Here is a 17,916-nt window from a genome sequence, read left to right as displayed (position 1 = left end):
TACGTATTCGGTATATGAACGAACGAGATCACTAGCACTTCCGGTCTAGTAATATTGCAAATAAAGGTACACACGACACCGAAGTCGGTTAAACGTGGGCGTATCGAGTACGAACAAGTACGAACGATCGGTAGTAGTACTTGGCAAATATGGAATCTGTCTCGCACCTCGTGAAAGTATCCGTGCCGAATTACTTGGCAGGATTACCGATACCCGATTCGATAGGAGGATGGTTTCGACTGGGACGTAAGTGATGGATTTTAATTAAAATTTCCTTGACACTCGGTAGAGCCGCACTCGTGACAGGCGCGTCCTAGCCTACTCGATGAGTTTATTTTCTACTCCAAAAGATACTTGACCTATCCGGTATTGAGCACCAGGAAATGATTCTTTATCGATATCGCTTTTTCCGTTTTCAGTGAGGGATTGGATTTCATTAGTTCCTCCTACAGCATTGGTAGCTGGAATCGGTTATATGTCCTACAGATCGTTCTGTCCCCTGGGTAGACCTGCTGTAAGTATACCGGTTAAGAATTAAAAAGGGATCCAGTATGTATCTAGATATTATGGTTATGTAATCTCGATGATATTGCATTTGTGGCTGCCTCATGGGATTATGTATATTATATGTTTGTGGACCGTGAGACGTATACCATGTATTTAATTTTATATATATCTTTATAAGAGAATATGCCTTTTTCTAGCCAAGCACAAAAATTAATCCCAAGATTAAGAAGGATGTCAATAAGGTCGTAGACACCCTTGACGTGGAGAATATAACAGAAAAGGTCGCATTCTGTCGGTGCTGGAGAAGCGAAAATGTAAGTATCGCATATCGACGATGGTTATGAATAGCTGAATTTATTTTGAGAGTTGCAATCTCATGAAGTCGGTGCTCAGCTGTTGGCATTGCATTGAACGAGTACATTGTACTCAACCCAGATAAGCTATACAAATACCTGAGAAAATTGCTTATGAAGGGGAAATTATATAACTTGAATCGAGATATATTTATCTGTATCTGTGGAATGTTAAGGATATACACATTTGTACATTGTCCAAACTTATGAGAGTAATTTTATAATTTCAACTATATCCCATTAGTGGCCCTACTGCGATGGTGCTCATGGAAAGCATAATCAAGAAACGGGAGATAATGTAGGACCAGTCGTCGTAACCAAAAATAAATGAATGTAAGCATATTAAGCAATAAATGTTAATGTAAATGGTGCATTATCATACTACGTACTTTTCACAATTTGTGAAATGTGCTTTTGTTGCCCACTAGTTAAAATTTTAACCGATGCAGAATAGAATTCTAGTTTAATGTAGGATTGTTATCACAGAAAACACTGAACGTTATTAGAATAGAAATTATTTAACATTTACATCATTATCCCACAATGGGAAATATTTATAAATAAATTTTATTTCACAGAAAAATTGCGTTTCCTTTGGTTGTGTAATACGAAGAACTTGAACTTGCCTTGTTGGAGCCTTAGAGTTGGAGGGAATCTATTACGTATGTGTTGAATTTTATTATTACATTTGTATGGGAATGTGGACTCGGATGCCAATTGAGAATAATTTACTGTCTCGAACAGGAGAACTTGATATTAAAATAATAAGCGTCTGTTTTAATATATTGGGTAGAATATTTTATGAATAGCAATATAGATAATAAAGAATATTTCGGTTACAAAAATAACCTAGCATTTTATTGTTTCAAGTATGTACACTGCTTTGCTCCGTATAATAGAAAGGCATTATGAATGTACATTAACACGAGTTTCTACTAATTTCCTTAAGTGATTACAAAGGTACAAGTTTCCTTTCTTGGCTATTATAAGCGAAGTATTTTGATTCAGTAAGGCATGTAATGATAAATTTACGAGAAGGCACTAATTATGTTCTGATAACATTAATTCGATTCTGATGCACGGTCTTATTACTACCATATAATACCACTTGCACAATACAGTCGCACTTATATTATACTATACAAGTAAATCTTAATGACAGAGTCAGTCAGCTCTTAATAAAGAAGTGAGTCGCTTAACGCAATACTGTCCACATTTTCATCCACGTTATCGTAACCAGAGATTTTACGTAGTTACCAATTAATAAATGGCTTACGAAAATAGTGCAATACTTTTGGTAAATCCATTTAAGATTTACGGAATATGCATATCTTATCACAGATCGACGAGACATTGCAGAGTGCTGGAAAGGGTAACTAGATTTCAGTCACTTTGAATCGTCCGTCTTACCTAAGAGCGTTTAGTCGATTAAAGCTGAAACAAATATAAGCAGAGTGTTATAAACATACGCGTATCCACAATTTTTTTTGTGTACGGAAATTCTAACCTCAAAATGCCGTAAATCATTAGTGTCGAATTCTAGTTCGTTTACAAGTAGTTCTCGGTTGTCCACCCGAAACCTAAAAATTCGTACATGTGATAAATGATTTTCTGTGGTATAATAATTTTTGATGTACAAATGTGGATACAGATATGTATCGATTAGATTTTCAATCGCTAACAACAAGATACTTACTCCTGGTATCTCTTCCAAGCTATTAATCCAACGTAACCGATTACAACTATTGCAGCGAAAGTGACTGCTATGACTAAAGCTATCATGCCCGAAGGCATGCCTTTTCCTCCAGTTTTATTTTGTTCCATTGTTTGGATTGCATGACCTGTCATATTCACAGCTTCCGTCGATTTGTCATTTTTCAAATATGAAGGTGTTGTTGATTTAAAAAGTACTGTTAACAGCGTTGTTACTGGCTCTGGCACAGTGGTACTCGAAGAATCTGTAAAATAGCAATTGTTAAAACTAATTGACTTTATGTAGCATTTCTTAGAATATAAAAATCAATTATTTCCTATCTATGAAAAATTGCTTGGGCCCTCAAATACTTAGAAGTACAATTTAAAAATTGACGGTCCATAATTTATCTATGGATATAACCATTCTAACATTGAGTAGTCTATTGTATAAGTTATTTAAGCATGAAAAATAATAGAAAACCATGTTATACTTGTATTTATCGAATCTATCGTCTCAGCTTTTCCCTGTGGTATAGTTTCGTACATGGTGGAACTCAGTTTGTCACGAATTCCTTTACTCGCTTCATCGAAACTTTTTATATTGCCATCGTAAGGAAAAATCTTTGGGGGTAAAGTTGCGATATAAAGAGCTTCTTCGTCCGTCTGTTTCACCTTCACGGGCAAACTGACATTCTCTGCAAATGTTACAATGTCCAACATGTTTAATAATTGAGCTTAGTCTGAAAACATTAATCAGCACGTCTTCCAAGTAAATTCTTTCATTTCCTGATTACCTGGCATCTGTGACACGTTTTCTGCCTGCAATTTGTCATCGGGCACTTTGAGTGGTTCATCGTCGTCGTCGTGTGGAGTGACATGAGTTTGCAACATATCATTCGGTTCAGAAAATTTAGGGGTGTCTTGTAATTTCTTGGGAACCTCTGCTGTCGAGATTGAAGGATTAGCTTCATCGATTGTCCCACTTGATTTAGCAACCGCTTCTTTTCCATCATGACTCGGCAACGGCTCTATTGCGCTTCTTTTCCGTCTTCTTATTTTCCACCAGAAGTCTAAATACATAAATTAAAATTATTCGCGAAAGTTTATCTCTACTTACAAGAGTTAGTAAGTAGTGGATTGCATTGCAATCAAGGCGAGTTCAATAGAGGCATGAAAAAGTACAGGAAATATTCCCTTACGGGACTGTTTTATTTCATGTTTCCTAGAAACTGTAGGATAAAAAATCGTTTATCAACCCTTACCTACATCGAGCGATTGTTCTTGTCTTATGTCATTGCCCTCCGCTAAAGCGACCACTTCGTCGTCGTTATAGAGATCATTATTGTCACGATAAAGTGTAGCGCCTATCACGGCGGCATTCAAGTCGCGATTGTCCGTAAAATCCAGATCGTCGTTCCCTCTGACAAGATGTCGAATATCTTCCTGCGTTTTGTCTTCTTTGGCCGCCAGCACATCGTTTCCTGGCATAGGGATACGACTTTAATAAGGTCTCGGAGAATAAAGGCGTTTCTGGGTCGGAATAGGTAAAACGTCTGAAAATCGCTTACCGAGTAGTAAGACGATCAGAAGGAAGCTCGCAAATGAAATGAATGGAGACGGTGTCATGGCACTGTTATGCACGCTCCTCCTCTTGTGGTAGTCATGTGACAAGACCCGCTGATAACCGGCGTTGTCTTGTTTTTCCCACCGATTCTCTTGATACCGACGGGTATCGATGCTCATCCTGGAAATTAGATAAGATTTCCGTTCAATGTCACGAGCAAGACGCACACCCTCTCCCTCGTTTGGCCACTTTTCAATTTCGTTTGACTAAACACCAGATAAGACTAAATTAAGGATGGCTCCATGAAGAATGGACATCGATTAGATATTGCATGCTGCGTCTTTGGCGTACGGTCTGTTCTAAGTGCGCTTTGGGAATTTCCTCGTCGGAAATGTGCGTAATCCATGTAATATCATCGCATCGAGGTATTCCAACCGGAACTAAGTGCTATTTTCCTGCTCTGGTACCTGTCAGGTGGCCACAGAGAGAAAACTGTCGTACGTCGTATTCGAAGCCGATTAAACGTCAGCCGAATATAAGATTTAGTCACGTAACACTTTAAGTAGACGTAAGTTGTGTTACGAAAGCGTCGTTCCATTTATACGTATAAAATTTTTCTCCAAACTGGGGGCACCGAATAATTTCAAACTTGAGCACGTGGTTATGGAGGTCCCAACGAAGGTCTTGAAACTCGCGAGATTTCATTTTGTCGAGCAAAAATAAAAGATGTATCTATCTCGAACAAGAACCATGAGAAGAAATACTTTTTGGAAGATCGAAATTTCGCGAGTTTCGAGACCTTGATTGGGACCTCCATAACCGCGCGCTGATAAGCTGATAGCGAGTATTTTTTCTTCGATTGGGAATTCCGTGAGAACTATCGCGAGCCTCGGCCGAGTCCAATCGTACACTGTTCTCTGGTCAGGGCTCGATCGAAGCACGTTGGATCGTTACATGTTTTCGGTGACGTCACATGCACCTTGCAGTTGACGCAAACCTAGACAAGCGACACGCCACTCGAGAGAAGGTGGAGCGTACTCAAGAAAAGTTACCTTACAGCACTGGAAAAAAAAAAAAAAAATCCAGGTAAAATAACCAAATTGTCGGTTGTTTTATCCGAGTCGAGTTGTTGAAAAATGAATTTCACGAGCATCGCGTGAAAGTTTCAGATAATTCGGTGCACTCAGCTCGGAGTAATGTTTTAGAAATATTTTCACGTATTGATATCTCTTTCATATCACCGTAATGACTTTCCGGAAAATTCAAAGAGAATTTCCGGGCAGGAGAAGAATTCTCTCCTAGAAATTTATATAGTAGTTTAGAGGTTTAAGATGACCGTACTTCGATAAGAATGATTATAATAGTAGTTCTAGACTTAAAAATTATACTTTTAAGGTGCTCGGCGAGCCCATGCGAATTTTTCTTTCTTTCTTACGTTTCTTTCCCGGCAAACAGGACGAACGGCTCAGCTGGTCGACGGGAAACGTCACCGAGAGTCTTCGTCTCGCCTCTCCTGGGAGAATTGCGGAGCGTCCCGCGAGTGCGAGGTGCAACCCGTGGCTCGTCACTCCCAACTCGTGGCTCTCGGGCCAAAGTGTAACGAGTGCACTTAACCGATATCAGTATGCAAGTGAGACCAGGATCGACAGCTCCTCCGGTATTCGAGTCTTCGGGGTCGGGCCCTTCATCCCTCGACGTAGCGTCGTGCACTCGTTGAGAGTTCTGCACCTCGGGGCTTAATCGACAAACGAGGCGGCACTTTCTAAAGATAAGTCTTGTTAAGGCGATATGAAAGGGTCATTCCATGGAATGACCCTTTTATATACAACGTCAATATATGTATAAAACTTTTCTCCAAACTGGGGGTGAATTCCAGTCGCCAAGGTCCGCGACGACCTACAAGCGATGATCGATGCAAGGGCGATCAGGCTTTCCGGTAGTGAACGCTCCTCTCAACGATAGCAAGGTCTACGGCCAAGACAGGTGAAATCCACTATTGGAGGAATTCTAGCCAGGTCTCCGTGGACCGGCAGGTGAAGATTAACGCGAGCGATCGTCCTTCCGGTTGTGGACGAACCTCTCGGTAAAAGCAAGGTCCACGGTCAAGGCAGGTGGAATTCCCCCTTTAGTGGAATTCTAGTCGCCAAGGTCTAGAATTGTCCGCAGGCGGCCACTCGCTTAAATGCGAGCGGCCCTTCCAGTGGCGAACGAACCTCTCGGTAATAGCAAAGTCCACGGTCAAGACAGGTGAGGGGTTCGCTTTTGACCGAATTCCTCTCGCCAAGGTCCCCGACGATTAACGCGGATGCGATCAGCCGCTCTTTTGGCGGTGGACGAATCTCTCGGTAATAGCGAAGTCCACGGTCAAGACGGGCGAGGGTTCGCTTTTGATCGAATTCCGGTCGCCAAGGTCCGCGACCGTCCGTGGGCGGCGATCGACGCGAGGGCGGACGGATGACTGCCACTCGACGCCGAGACGCGCTCCGAGGCGGTCGACTAGGACCTTCTCTTGTCGACCGGTGACGTCACTCGGCCAACGAAGACCATTCACGCTGCCGCGCGACTCCCAGCGACTCCGTCGGAAGATTTCGCGTAGACTGCGAGTCGCGCGGTGCTCCCACGCTCGTTTCGTTTTCAACTCGTTGTGGAACTACAGGAACGTTCAACCGTGCCGTTCCAAAGACCAGTTCTCGTAAGATCGTTGACGTTATCGTATTACGAAAGGGTCATTCTATATGCATCGAAATGTCAAATATTTATAAAACCTTTCTCCAAATTAGGTGCATCGAATAGTTTGAAGGCTTAACACGGGATTGCAGGTCCTAATGAAGGTCTTGAAATCTCGCGAGAGTTCATGGATTTTTCCGCTTGAAGTCATGTGTAAATCTAATCAGGTAAGCCTGGATAATCTACTTTATTTTAAATAATTATCGATACTCTAGCGTGAACCGAATTTCTATATACGCAGGGTGTATGCATTCAGAGTAATACGAAAATAGTTTTATAGAGATATCCCTAATTATACAATATAATATATATTAATACAATCGTTCCGTGTTGCTTTTTGTTTATCTTGTTACTCGTAAGGTGTAGCCTAATACACCGGCAAAGCTAATTTTTTTAGTACTTAAAGAAGGAATCATTCGTCTAAAGTTTAAAGCCTGAACACACGCTGAAACGATTGACTAGCACAACGTACCTTTGTGTTTATAACTACGCACAGCTTTTCTTTTTTTTTTTTTTTCCCTAGCAATTACCTCATTAAATAATAATTAATATTTAGCATGAATATCACATTTTGTTTATAGCTCGGCATTGCAGATATTTGATAATTAGCACGGAGTTGTGAACACAATTACTCCAAAGGCACGATAAGCTTATATAAATACGTTTATGCAGACGGGTACCAATTGTAATGATTCAAACGTATAATTATTTTTTATAAAACTCGAGTTCTTATCTATTCCTGATGAATGTCACGTTGGTTTGAGCGGTAATTATTTTTAAAAAAAGTGTAACCTGTTGCATTGCTGAAAATTAATAATTATTTCGAAAGGTGTTGCTTTGCATTCCTTTGGGCAATTTCACGGTAATGTTACTGTTAATAAATTATAATTGATTAAATCCAATATTTACCTACTTGCTGCTGACAAATAATTTAAAATGACTATATCCAAGAGAACGCAAGGTAATAAAGTACTGTGCGCTTTCTAATTAAAATATAAGAATCATGTTAGCTGCGGAGCATATAGCCACGGTCTGTAGTGTTATAAAATTAATGATTGTTACCTTATTTTGAAATGTATGCAAATAGTGCTCGAGCATTTGAAATAATTTGAAATCAACCCGTTGCTACAAGTAATCGCCGAAGTGAAAAGTTACAAAAGCTAAACTTAGTACTCTGTGTTGAATGTAAAAAAGACGTCATTTCTTCCTCAAATCCACCACAACCACAGAAGCTAAGGGATCCAGTTTGCAATGATTCGCTTTCTGCAATGTTAAATAAAGTACATTTAGAAAAGTATATACATTTTGTCAGTACTTATTAACTGTACCGTATAAAGTGGTGGTTCAGATGGATGTGGATGAAATCCAGATTCTCGACAGCTTGCAATAAAATCTAAACCGTAATCTGGAGTTAAAGTGAAAAGTCCTGTTCTGTAAAGTAAACGAATAAGTATAACAATCACGTTTTATACTGTTACCACTGGTGAGCAATAAAAACGCATGAACATACTCGTCATATTTTGGTGCACAAACAACAGCGACTGCTTCAGCCATCATTAATTGGTATGCACAATGAGTGTGGAGATCAACGCTGGACAAAAATGCAGTTTGAGTTGGATGAGTCTGTAAAATGAGATAATGCGTTAGTTGTCGAATCTAAGAGTTTTTGTTCTTGTTACGTACATGTATCCATCCAAGTGTAATCAAGTTGTGTTGATCTTGATAATCGAAAATGTCTTCCTCGTTATGAGTAATACAAGAGTCAGGTGATCCAGTCTGCTTTGGAATTAATAGATGTGTCACTAGCAGTTTGTTCCTTTCTAGTTTTCCAGCCAGTACGCCACAAGTCTCCTTGTTGTTGACGGTATTATTAAATGCTAGGGTTAGAAACTCTTGCATCAATCTGTTCGGGACAATCATATCCCGTAGAAGATATTTAGAATTTATCGTCATCGATGGTTTGGTTGAACGATCTATCATTGGTGTTTTCCTAAAGGACACATTATTATTGTTGTTGGTATAGAAACAATTAACCAAACTTAGGAGTGAAAAGATCAAAAAGTGGGTAGTTATTTAATTGCTAATGTAAGTTGAAATCTTGTCATCTTTTTTTTTCACAAAGAACTCTTGTATGTACAAGTAAAATTAATTTATTTGTATGAATTAAGTTCTACCGTTAAGAGTGCTACCTACTTTTCCAAAGATGACTGTGCATCCTCACTTACAACTGCAGCATACGATTTGGATACCATTGGATATATCTTTTTGGATTTAGATTCATCACCCAATGTTATAGCAGCGGCATTTATTGCAACTTTTGCAGCCTTTGCTGCTATTTGAGTAGCTATTTTATTTTTTCGTTCTTCCTCTTCCTTTAACCTGTTGAAAAAAAAATCTATGAGAATCTTTCTTGGCTCACCTTTCTATTGTACAAGCAAAACGTTTCTCAACCTTTGTAATTCTTCTTTTTTCAGTCTCTCCTCCTCTATTTTCTCTCGTTCTTCAGCATCGTGCAAGTATTTAGCCAGTTCCAGCCGATACTGCTCCAACAACTGTTTTTTAAGAGCTTCCGCTTTTGGTAATACTTCTCGCAATGCTTGCTGGTTCATTACACGATCCTTTGTTGGTACAGTACCATATTGAGGGTGATTTCTTATTTTCTCAACAAAAATTCTAGAAGGAAAACATTGTTTAAAGAATTTATCAAATTATTTTGATTGATTAATATAAGTTGTTAGAGCATTCCTTACGTCACAAATTTCATATACAATGTGTAAGCATTTTCTAGGCTCCCTTCATCCATGTAGACCTCAGCCATTCGTAACATTTCTACTCCTGATCGAAAATATCTATAATTTCAAATATTAATTTTTGTAGAACATAAAATATACATGCTTTCTAAATTTTCCACATTTTAGTATTACTGTCTTACTTTCGAGCTTGAATATTTTTATCTATTTCAATCGAACTTCCGTAATCCGAGAGAACCTTTAAACGTTGCTCTGGATCCACAAGGCCCATATCTTTGATGGAAGAATATTTTATCGGTTTCGTGTCTATTTTATCTTTCTCTCTGTCCATTTTGCAGTCGTAGGTTATATTCAATCACCTGCTGATCCGTTGTTACTTAAACTGTCATAGAATCAGAATTTAACTATAAAATATAAAAAGGAAATTAAGTCATTAACAATATTGATGATTTGCAGAACAAACATGCATATCACGACACTTGTCAAGGATTCAGGTACCAAGCAAGAAAGTATTAATTCATGTACCTATACTATACTTGTAACACGCAAGATGTTGAATTTCTTAAAAGTCATTTATATCTCACATAGCTTAGTGCATTATATTCCTTTACAGTGCTACGCACGTTCATTTCGACACTTGAATTGATTTCAACTTTAGAACCATTTGGAGTAATTCACAAGATTGTCATTTAGATAAATTTGACGTTTAATGATTTGCAGTCATATCAGATGTAGTAAATTTACCTTAAGCTCGGATTACATAGTTGTGCATAATTGTTCCGTTGTAGGATCAGCTGGTCCAATGAAACATGTAACTACATGTAGTATCGTAGCTATATATATAATGTTTTGAAGGTTAAAATATGAGAGAAAGAAATATTTTATACCATTTCCAGTTAATTAGTTAAACTGCATTGTAAAAAACTACTACCGAAATTGTTCTACGTACTACTTGAAGTCGTGTCAACGTAGGATGAACAACTTTTTGATCGATCACTGGTCTCCATGTTTTTCTAACCACCAATCGGATGTCGAACCGTTCCATTTCTTGCTTTTGTTACAAAGATTATGTCTCCATCGTGCTCCTAAATCCGGGATTTACCGAGTCCAGTCTGCGAATTTATTAATACGATGGAAACATTCGATTTATTGGATCCAAAGTCGATAAATCCCAGATTTAGGACTTCGATGGAGACATAGTCAAAGATATAAACAGCAAGTTTCCAGTTTCACGCATCGTGTAACGATCACAGCGACATCATATATCAAGAACTAACGCGTCCGCGAACACCTTATAAGGATTTAGAAGTCCAAACACTAGAAACGAAAGTCTATAACTAAACCTTTGTTATATCTGATACATGGTGGATCGGACGTTTCCAAAATCGATGAGAAGCACAAGGAATATCCGTGTTATTTTTATTTAATTATACAAAACAATAAATATATGATTTTCTTTAAAAAGTTTAAAAGCCTTACCGGCTAAATTTACCGCCGATTAAAGAGTAATCTCTTTTTCTCTCTCACTCTCCACTTTTTACAAACAATATCATAAGTAATGGAAGAACATTTGTTAATAAATAGATCAGAATAGAGAAAGCTATGATAAGCTTGGCAGTGATCAGCTGGAGAAACCTGGATTGGTATGTTCAATGACGCAACGTCGACAATAACGTTTGACCGCACGATAGCCGACACATGTAACACCTGGGCACTCGCCAATATTGAGCTGCCTCAAGCCCCGAATGTAATAAGCAAGAGCTTCTAATCCAGCATCTGTAATTCGCTCACAGCCACACAGAGAAAGTTTCTTCAAATTTGGACATCCCGTCGAGAGGGCTTCCAGAGTGGCATCTCCAACGTCACACTTTCCTAGGTCTAGAGCTCTCATTCGTGGACATCCCCGAGCTAAGGCAAGCGTCGCGCTGTCACTGAGTGCTTCGCAACCTCGAGCATTTAAGTAGCGCAATTTGTAACAATGCCTGGCAACGACCAGGAGCCCTGCATCCGAGACTTGATCACATTTACCAACCGAAAAGTATCTTAATGATGGCCCGAGACGGGCTGCCAGTTCACGGACACCAAAGTCTGTGACTCTCATACAATCTGACACAGATAGTTGGCGCAAAGTGACACAATACGAGGCGATCGCCACGAGACTGGCGTCTGTGATGCGAGCACATCTCCGCAAATACAAAGAGACGAGATGTGGCATGCGAGAAAGCGTAAGCATCAAGCCAGAATCATCCACTCCATGGCAATCACTTAAGTCGAGCAATTGCAACTGTAGTATTACATTACGAGTGTAAGCTTTCGTTACACTACTGCATCCCGATAAATCCAATTCTTTGAGATGCACGCAGTTATCCAGGATGGCTGTTACGTTTGCGTCGTTAATTCGTTTAGAATGTCGTAATACCAGAGACGTCAGACTTGAAAAAGGTAGCGAAGAGAATATTCCTGTAATGCCGTTGGCACCTTCTAACACCAGTCGGCGGATGCAGGAATGACAACCACGGCGCGCCAAAGCTGCCAGAGCTGTGCTTGCATTTTGTGGATAATGCACCTCTACCTCCTTCCATAAAGAGGGATGCCACGCGATCTCCCAAAGCCGTCGACATGTCTGGGCGAGCATACATCGATCTCGAGTGCTTAGCCAGGAGAATATCTTCAGCAGTACATCGTCGTTCAGCTGGCACAGTCCAATCGAATGTGTCCTCTTTGACTGTTGCGAGGATTGTTTGGGCGATACTATGAAGGCAGTCGGAGAAGACGACGACCGGCAGGTATTGTTGTCAAGAGTGTGATATCCCAAATCGACGGTATCCGAGTTTGGCCTGTACAGAGCCAATTTCTGTGCGAAATACCCAACGGCTCTATCCGATCTACTCTGTTCTCCAAGTACCGGACGCAAGAAGGGACACGATCCGTCCATTCCATTCTCTGATCTACAATGAAACGTCCATATTTTATAATCCTTAATTGTAGACCCATACCACGTGCTTTAATTTTATAATTAGAAAACCTCTTTTAATCATTTACAAGTTCTTATAAGGCCCTTTTGGCCATGTAACGACTATAAATAACAGACATCTTTCGATCATTCACAGACTGCAGATAAAAATGTTGTAATATTAAAATTATGGTGCAAGTACGGACCTATAAAAATGTGCTTCTTATAAAGAACTGTTTCCTTGGTGACAGTAGTGGATCGATAGGAATGTCAATACTATCACAACTTACTCCATGAGATTGAAGTACAGGTTATGGCTTTACCAACTATGCAAACATGGTCTAACTGAATTTTAGAGGCATCGCGAATACGGTAAATGTGTACCTGAATTACGGCGGCGGAACAGGGATTCAATAACGGTGCGCGACAATAACGAGCACCACCGATCCATCCGCCGCCATCACCATCTTGATTTCACATTCCAATTTCCAATGCAGTTGGAACGATCGATCCTGTTCCTTGATCTTCAGCCTTTCACTCTTGACGCACCAGCATTGGATTTATCTTACTTTAGCGCTGCCAGGTAAACTTTGCCCCTGTTCGAAGAGACGTGTCACATATCTGGTCCATTCGTACACCAAACGGATCGTCGATTATGGATGACAGTCCTTCACCTTTCTGCTGCTACTTGATTGGACCCCTTCACTTCCTGTTCCCGTTCACGGAACCCTGCCGTCCATACAAGGACAATCATTGAACATTGCTTTTAACAAAATCATCGATTATGAACAATTAATCGATCGCGCGCAATATTCGGCATAAGTTCACGTTGTCGATGTAATATATTTTTAAAAGTGACGAATATTATAAAGGATCACGGATAACCGTGTGGATACTTTCTAATTTTACATGCCCCATGATAAAGGGTAAACGATAATTGTACTTTTAAATATAGTAGACATGGCTAAAATGTTCGTGTTGCTAGAAGTATCATTGGGAATTGTAGTTACTGTAGTCAATGAAATTCATTTAAAAGTAGTTTCATGTCATGCCAGCGGGTTGTAGTTTAAAAATTAAGCAGAGATGAGTTGGGAGATTGCTCATGGGCAGGATCGCGCGATCGGTCCTGTGCTGTTCCCTGGTGGTTGGTACCAGCGGCTAACGTACTTGCCATCTGTTCCCCTCAGTGGCGGCGCAACTCATGTCTGCCAGAAATGAGTTACCCCTATATGTCGCGACCCCTGGCCGTGATGTAGCTCTCGAATTGGGCGAGGCCAGGCGAATCGCGTTAATCGCGCGACCCTGGCCGTGAACGATCTCCCAACTCATCTCTGCTCATCCCTGGTTTTTCTCGAAAAATTCAGAAAGAAGATCCGATACGATGTAAATCGGACCCGGCATATTACCGTAACGAAAACATTAGGTTCGCTTTTAAAAATAAATTTAGAGGTTGACTCATTCGTGTCCCCACTCCGCTCCGCAAGAGACCAGTCTCTCCTTGTTGCACTCGTTTGGTTAATGGGAGGGAGAGAGACGCTGCGATACCAGATTTGTACGGGTCTCTTAGAGTATCCCTTGTCGTGGTTTCGAAATTAGGTAATGGGATAAGTCTTCGGATCGAGCGATCGCAAAGTAGCGGCATAAAGCGAACTGGTCGGCTATCTGGCTGCATCTGCCGATGGTTCTGCCGAAGCCACGTCATATTTGTGCCTTGAGCTACTCGAGCCCGCGAGGTTCTTCTTTCGTATTCCCCGTGGAATTGACGCGCATTCCAGCACAGTTATGAATATCATTCGCCTGCTGGGTGATCTCTCGCATCTGCTGGCAGTTATCTTGCTGCTCCTCAAGATATGGAAGACGAGGAGTTGTGCCGGTAGGTCGCTCGTTTCTCGACAACATGGGTCGGGAACGTTTGTCAAATATTCGGCGCTTTCGCTCAACATAATCAACCGATTTAAATTGATCACGATTTCGCACCATACCGGGCCTTGTTACGTCTTACAAATGAAGACATCGGTAGATATTTACCCCGCGAGGAAAGCAGTAGTTGAAATGGGTACGTGGTATCCAATCGGAGTAGGTCTTGCTTATAAATTCTTTAGGAGATAAGAAGATTCTATATAATCATAAATGCTGGTACTAACCTTTATAATATAGTTCATGCCGAGTAGAATACTCATATACGTATTCTTGCAAGGATTGGTATAATGCTGCTGTCATGTGTATGTATACCAGGAGTTTAATTGGCAATTGGGGCGAATTTCTTGGGTTGAGAATATGTGTACCATTTTATGTATACGTTATCTTGTAAAAAGTACATTCTGATATTATATTATTATTTTGCAGGTATCAGCGGAAAGTCTCAAATTTTGTTTGCGATAGTATACACGACACGGTATCTCGACCTGCTGACAACTTATATATCGGCGTATAATACTTTTATGAAGATTATTTTCATTTCCGCTTCTTATGCTACAATTTACCTTATGTATAGTAAATTCAAGGCAACTTATGACCATAATCACGATACATTTAGGTGAGAATAAAAAATATTTAATTTAAAATATGTGGGTACATCAAATGGTTTCTTAATCGATGTTTGTCGTATTTACAGGATTGAATTTTTGGTTATACCAGCAGTCATCTTAGCACTGGTGATCAATCATGAGTTCACCGTGTTGGAAGTCTTATGGACGTTTAGCATTTACTTGGAGTCGGTGGCAATTCTACCTCAGCTCTTCCTAGTATCCAAAACGGGCGAAGCGGAAAGCATTACGAGCCACTACTTATTCGCATTGGGTTCTTATCGAGGGCTGTATCTGCTAAACTGGATATACCGTTACTATGCCGAAAATCATTACGACCTGATAGCTATTGTTGCTGGATTGGTGCAGACGGTCCTCTACTGCGATTTCTTTTACCTTTATATTACCAAAGTGCTCAAGGGGAAGAAGCTCTTGTTACCGGCTTAAGTAGCACACAAAGAATGCTTTGCAGCAATTGTCAAATACCGTCTACTGTCAACTGTGACAACGGTAAAACAAGAACCATTCACCGAGTCTTGAACGCGAGCTCGAGGTGTATTAAGGATCATCGAGTGTGTCTAGCCAGATACAAGCTAAGTCTGACTCTTCGATGACCTCGATTTCTGACCTATTCTCCTTCCCTGTATGTCATTTCTTCAGTTTCCATTTCTCATCCCGTTTCGTGCATTCTTAAATTCTCCCTCATCGCGTTGTACATAACGATACATTGAGGAAAGCATCAGAAGCGAATCGTCCACTAGAACATTTTGAAGTGAGGGTGTCGAGAAAAGGGATACTGGTGCCTGACCGTAATGTTGGAGTTGTTATATAATAACTTTTATTAATTAAATGTGACTATGTTTATTATAAGATTGTCAGCGTTTAATACAGTGGTCAAGCCAAAGGAATCTATATTTTACCTTTTGTTATACGCCGCCAAGTCTCCACAAAACAGGTATTGTTTAATTACATCGAACTGTAAAGTACTGCGCAATGTTTGTAATGTGAACGGATTCACCTATCGTTGTAAGTCTACTGATCACTTTCACAATACCGTGCTCTAAACTCTCGTCATCGACGATTACAATAAAGGGGGTGTAAAGGGACTCCAGCCCTTCTTTGGTACTCGTCAATACTGTTGCTATTCCTTCTTTTTTTATGATATTACTGATGTACATAATTAAGTCGTTCAATTCTTGGATGTTTTCACCTCCTTCCGAGTTAATTTTAAAAGCTACCTTATATGGTGACAACTTTGGGTGAATATGGAGTTCTTGTGAACCACCAATCTTATCGTAACCATCGCACAGAAGAGTTAGGCAGCCCCAATCCAAGGAGGCAGTATGTTCGATCAAATTTAAATTTGAACTGGAATTATTGTTCTGCTCTTCATTCTGTAATCAAAATGATTAAAACAAGGTAGAAGAAAACTAATTGTTTTTTCAAGCAATTGTTACTTGGTAATGTTTACTTAGGGATACCTGAGGAAAGAGCTTTCGAGCATCGTGTCGATGTGTTATCGTTTCTACAATGATGTTTCCAAAAGGAAATTGTGCCTCTATATCGACAACGTCATAATTTTTTACCCTCTTGTTCTCTGTCAATTGAAATCGAGATGGACTACGTGCAAATTTTCGCCACCAAACTTTACGTTCTCTCTGCTTTTTATGAAACAGATTTTTAGCTTCCAACTCATCAATGATTACGGTCACTCTTGCAGTTCTGTGAGGGATAGTCTTAATATCAGAAGAGAAAGTGCTATGATTCCAAGGAGTCCTGATATCGTTCAGCATTGCAAGACCAAATGGTGCATCGTTAGGGGTGATATCTTTACTGACTCTTAGAGTCTCAGGGATTCTGTCCGGGGAAGTGAAAAAGATATTGTATGTTAGAGCCATAGCACAGTTTCGAAACCAGAAAGTCTCAATGTTACGACGTAGCAGACATCCCAAAGGGCCATAAATAAAGCCACGATCTGTCACACTTAAAAAATTTGTACCCAAAGATTTTAGGACTGCGTCGACTGTCATTGTTTTGGTATATTGCCAGGTGGTGCTACAAAGTATTCCTCTTCGAGAAGGGTAGCATTCTTTAAGATCTTGTCACGGCAGTTACCTTCCGTCACTTTATCTTCTCTTAAATATAGATTTTCATTTTCCAAGATGGTATACATTGGAAGCACCGAATCATCAATTTTAAGATCACGGAGTCTCTTAGCGAAATCTATAGCAGCTTCCAGTCGACGGATCCCTTCTTCGTTATCAAAATCTACTAAGGACAGTCGTTCTAGTTGAGCTATCGTATCCTTAGAAATTTTCGTACTACTCTTACGTTCCTTAACTTCCACAGTTTCCGACAATGCAGGGATAGTTTTCCATCTCACGGAATGCGCAAATAGGATCACAGCTCTATACCCTAAAAGACATTGTACCCGATACAAGGAATCCATGAAATTACTTATTAACCTTGATTTCACGTTAAAAATGCATACGATCCACAATATATAAGGGGTAACTCATTTCAGGCAGAAATGAGTTGCGCCGCCACTGAGGATGGCAAGTACGTTAGCCGCCCACACCACCACCAGGAGGCAGCACAGGAGACGATCGCGCGACCCTGCCCGTGACCGATCACCTAACTCATTTCTGGTGAATATAATTAAATTTAATTTTCTATATACCTGCCACAGCTGCGGAGTGATCACTAATGAATTCAATCATTACGGAGAGATGACGCCAAATACCCTTTGGCCCTCTACTAAAAACTTGAACGAAGAGAACTATCAAGAACTGGAATTCGCTTAGTCGATGAAGAAGCGCGCTATTTTTGAATGCGTTGGAGT

At 40.1% G+C, this 17,916-nt stretch overlaps 7 protein-coding genes and 1 long non-coding RNA gene across 21 annotated transcripts; 3 read left to right on the top strand and 5 right to left on the bottom strand.

The window, feature by feature from the left end:
• The first annotated feature begins 61 nt into the window (after positions 1-61).
• Positions 62-2,064, top strand: LOC105701660 (CDGSH iron-sulfur domain-containing protein 2 homolog). 2 transcript variants are annotated; one of them, XM_012428583.2, is made up of 5 exons: positions 64-246; positions 420-514; positions 705-821; positions 1,105-1,193; positions 1,439-2,064. In XM_012428583.2, the coding sequence occupies exons 1-4, from the start codon at positions 150-152 to the stop codon at positions 1,189-1,191; spliced, it is 396 nt and encodes a 131-aa protein (XP_012284006.1). In that variant the 5' UTR covers positions 64-149; the 3' UTR covers positions 1,192-1,193; positions 1,439-2,064. The 2 variants fall into 2 exon arrangements, with proteins under 2 accessions (XP_023288123.1, XP_012284006.1); XM_023432355.1 differs by lacking the exon at positions 1,439-2,064 and having other exon boundaries at positions 62-246; positions 1,105-1,245.
• LOC105701647 lies at positions 1,697-6,569 on the bottom strand. Of its 4 annotated transcripts, none has more exons than XM_023432352.1 (9): positions 6,333-6,569; positions 5,555-5,881; positions 4,124-4,299; positions 3,818-4,036; positions 3,350-3,625; positions 3,047-3,250; positions 2,557-2,818; positions 2,368-2,440; positions 1,697-2,294 (listed from the first exon to the last, which is right to left on the bottom strand). In XM_023432352.1, exons 3-9 carry the CDS (start codon positions 4,296-4,298, stop codon positions 2,289-2,291), a joined length of 1,215 nt encoding a protein of 404 aa, XP_023288120.1. In that variant the 5' UTR covers position 4,299; positions 5,555-5,881; positions 6,333-6,569; the 3' UTR covers positions 1,697-2,288. The 4 variants fall into 4 exon arrangements, with proteins under 4 accessions (XP_023288120.1, XP_023288121.1, XP_023288119.1 ...); XM_023432353.1 differs by having other exon boundaries at positions 5,555-5,854; XM_023432351.1 differs by lacking the exons at positions 5,555-5,881; positions 6,333-6,569 and adding exons at positions 4,587-4,743; positions 4,919-5,191.
• A 112-nt stretch (positions 6,570-6,681) lies between these two features.
• On the top strand, positions 6,682-7,553 carry LOC105701662. The gene is made up of 3 exons (XR_001104241.1): positions 6,682-6,811; positions 6,900-7,013; positions 7,428-7,553. It is a non-coding gene; the product is annotated as an uncharacterized LOC105701662 (long non-coding RNA).
• Positions 7,554-7,714: 161 nt separating this feature from the next.
• Positions 7,715-10,774, bottom strand: LOC105701650 (STAM-binding protein-like A). Of its 9 annotated transcripts, none has more exons than XM_012428567.2 (10): positions 10,546-10,774; positions 10,341-10,390; positions 9,779-9,978; positions 9,597-9,695; positions 9,298-9,519; positions 9,040-9,225; positions 8,530-8,836; positions 8,357-8,469; positions 8,175-8,277; positions 8,044-8,109 (listed from the first exon to the last, which is right to left on the bottom strand). In XM_012428567.2, exons 3-10 carry the CDS (start codon positions 9,925-9,927, stop codon positions 8,044-8,046), a joined length of 1,245 nt encoding a protein of 414 aa, XP_012283990.1. In that variant the 5' UTR covers positions 9,928-9,978; positions 10,341-10,390; positions 10,546-10,774. The 9 variants fall into 9 exon arrangements, with proteins under 9 accessions (XP_012283983.1, XP_012283990.1, XP_012283987.1 ...); XM_012428564.2 differs by having other exon boundaries at positions 9,779-10,000; positions 10,484-10,773; XM_012428562.2 differs by having other exon boundaries at positions 9,779-10,000; positions 10,341-10,429; positions 10,528-10,773.
• Positions 10,775-10,985: 211 nt separating this feature from the next.
• Positions 10,986-13,565, bottom strand: LOC105701649 (F-box/LRR-repeat protein 7). 2 transcript variants are annotated; one of them, XM_012428559.1, is made up of 2 exons: positions 12,756-12,907; positions 10,986-12,544 (listed from the first exon to the last, which is right to left on the bottom strand). In XM_012428559.1, the coding sequence occupies exon 2, from the start codon at positions 12,529-12,531 to the stop codon at positions 11,218-11,220; it is 1,314 nt and encodes a 437-aa protein (XP_012283982.1). In that variant the 5' UTR covers positions 12,532-12,544; positions 12,756-12,907; the 3' UTR covers positions 10,986-11,217. The 2 variants fall into 2 exon arrangements, with proteins under 2 accessions (XP_012283982.1, XP_012283980.1); XM_012428557.2 differs by lacking the exon at positions 12,756-12,907 and adding an exon at positions 12,934-13,565 and having other exon boundaries at positions 10,987-12,544.
• A 626-nt stretch (positions 13,566-14,191) lies between these two features.
• On the top strand, positions 14,192-15,982 carry LOC105701654 (ER lumen protein-retaining receptor). Its single transcript, XM_012428571.2, has 3 exons — positions 14,192-14,422; positions 14,896-15,085; positions 15,164-15,982. The coding sequence occupies exons 1-3, from the start codon at positions 14,332-14,334 to the stop codon at positions 15,519-15,521; spliced, it is 639 nt and encodes a 212-aa protein (XP_012283994.1). The 5' UTR covers positions 14,192-14,331; the 3' UTR covers positions 15,522-15,982.
• Positions 15,920-17,139, bottom strand: LOC105701653 (DNA polymerase subunit gamma-2, mitochondrial). The gene is made up of 2 exons (XM_012428570.2): positions 16,556-17,139; positions 15,920-16,468 (listed from the first exon to the last, which is right to left on the bottom strand). Exons 1-2 carry the CDS (start codon positions 17,102-17,104, stop codon positions 16,037-16,039), a joined length of 981 nt encoding a protein of 326 aa, XP_012283993.1. The 5' UTR covers positions 17,105-17,139; the 3' UTR covers positions 15,920-16,036.
• LOC105701659 (glutamyl-tRNA(Gln) amidotransferase subunit C, mitochondrial) lies at positions 16,798-17,667 on the bottom strand. Its single transcript, XM_012428582.2, has 2 exons — positions 17,074-17,667; positions 16,798-16,931 (listed from the first exon to the last, which is right to left on the bottom strand). The coding sequence occupies exon 1, from the start codon at positions 17,521-17,523 to the stop codon at positions 17,101-17,103; it is 423 nt and encodes a 140-aa protein (XP_012284005.1). The 5' UTR covers positions 17,524-17,667; the 3' UTR covers positions 16,798-16,931; positions 17,074-17,100.
• Positions 17,668-17,916: the final 249 nt, after the last annotated feature.

Source organism: Orussus abietinus, unplaced genomic scaffold, assembly GCF_000612105.2.
Source record: "Orussus abietinus isolate OABI.00-Male unplaced genomic scaffold, Oabi_2.0 scaffold24, whole genome shotgun sequence".
In the NCBI taxonomy this organism is placed as follows: Eukaryota; Metazoa; Arthropoda; class Insecta; order Hymenoptera; family Orussidae; genus Orussus; species Orussus abietinus.
The sequence above is the reverse complement of the archived record's forward strand: the minus strand, read 5'-3'. Positions and strand labels throughout refer to the sequence as shown.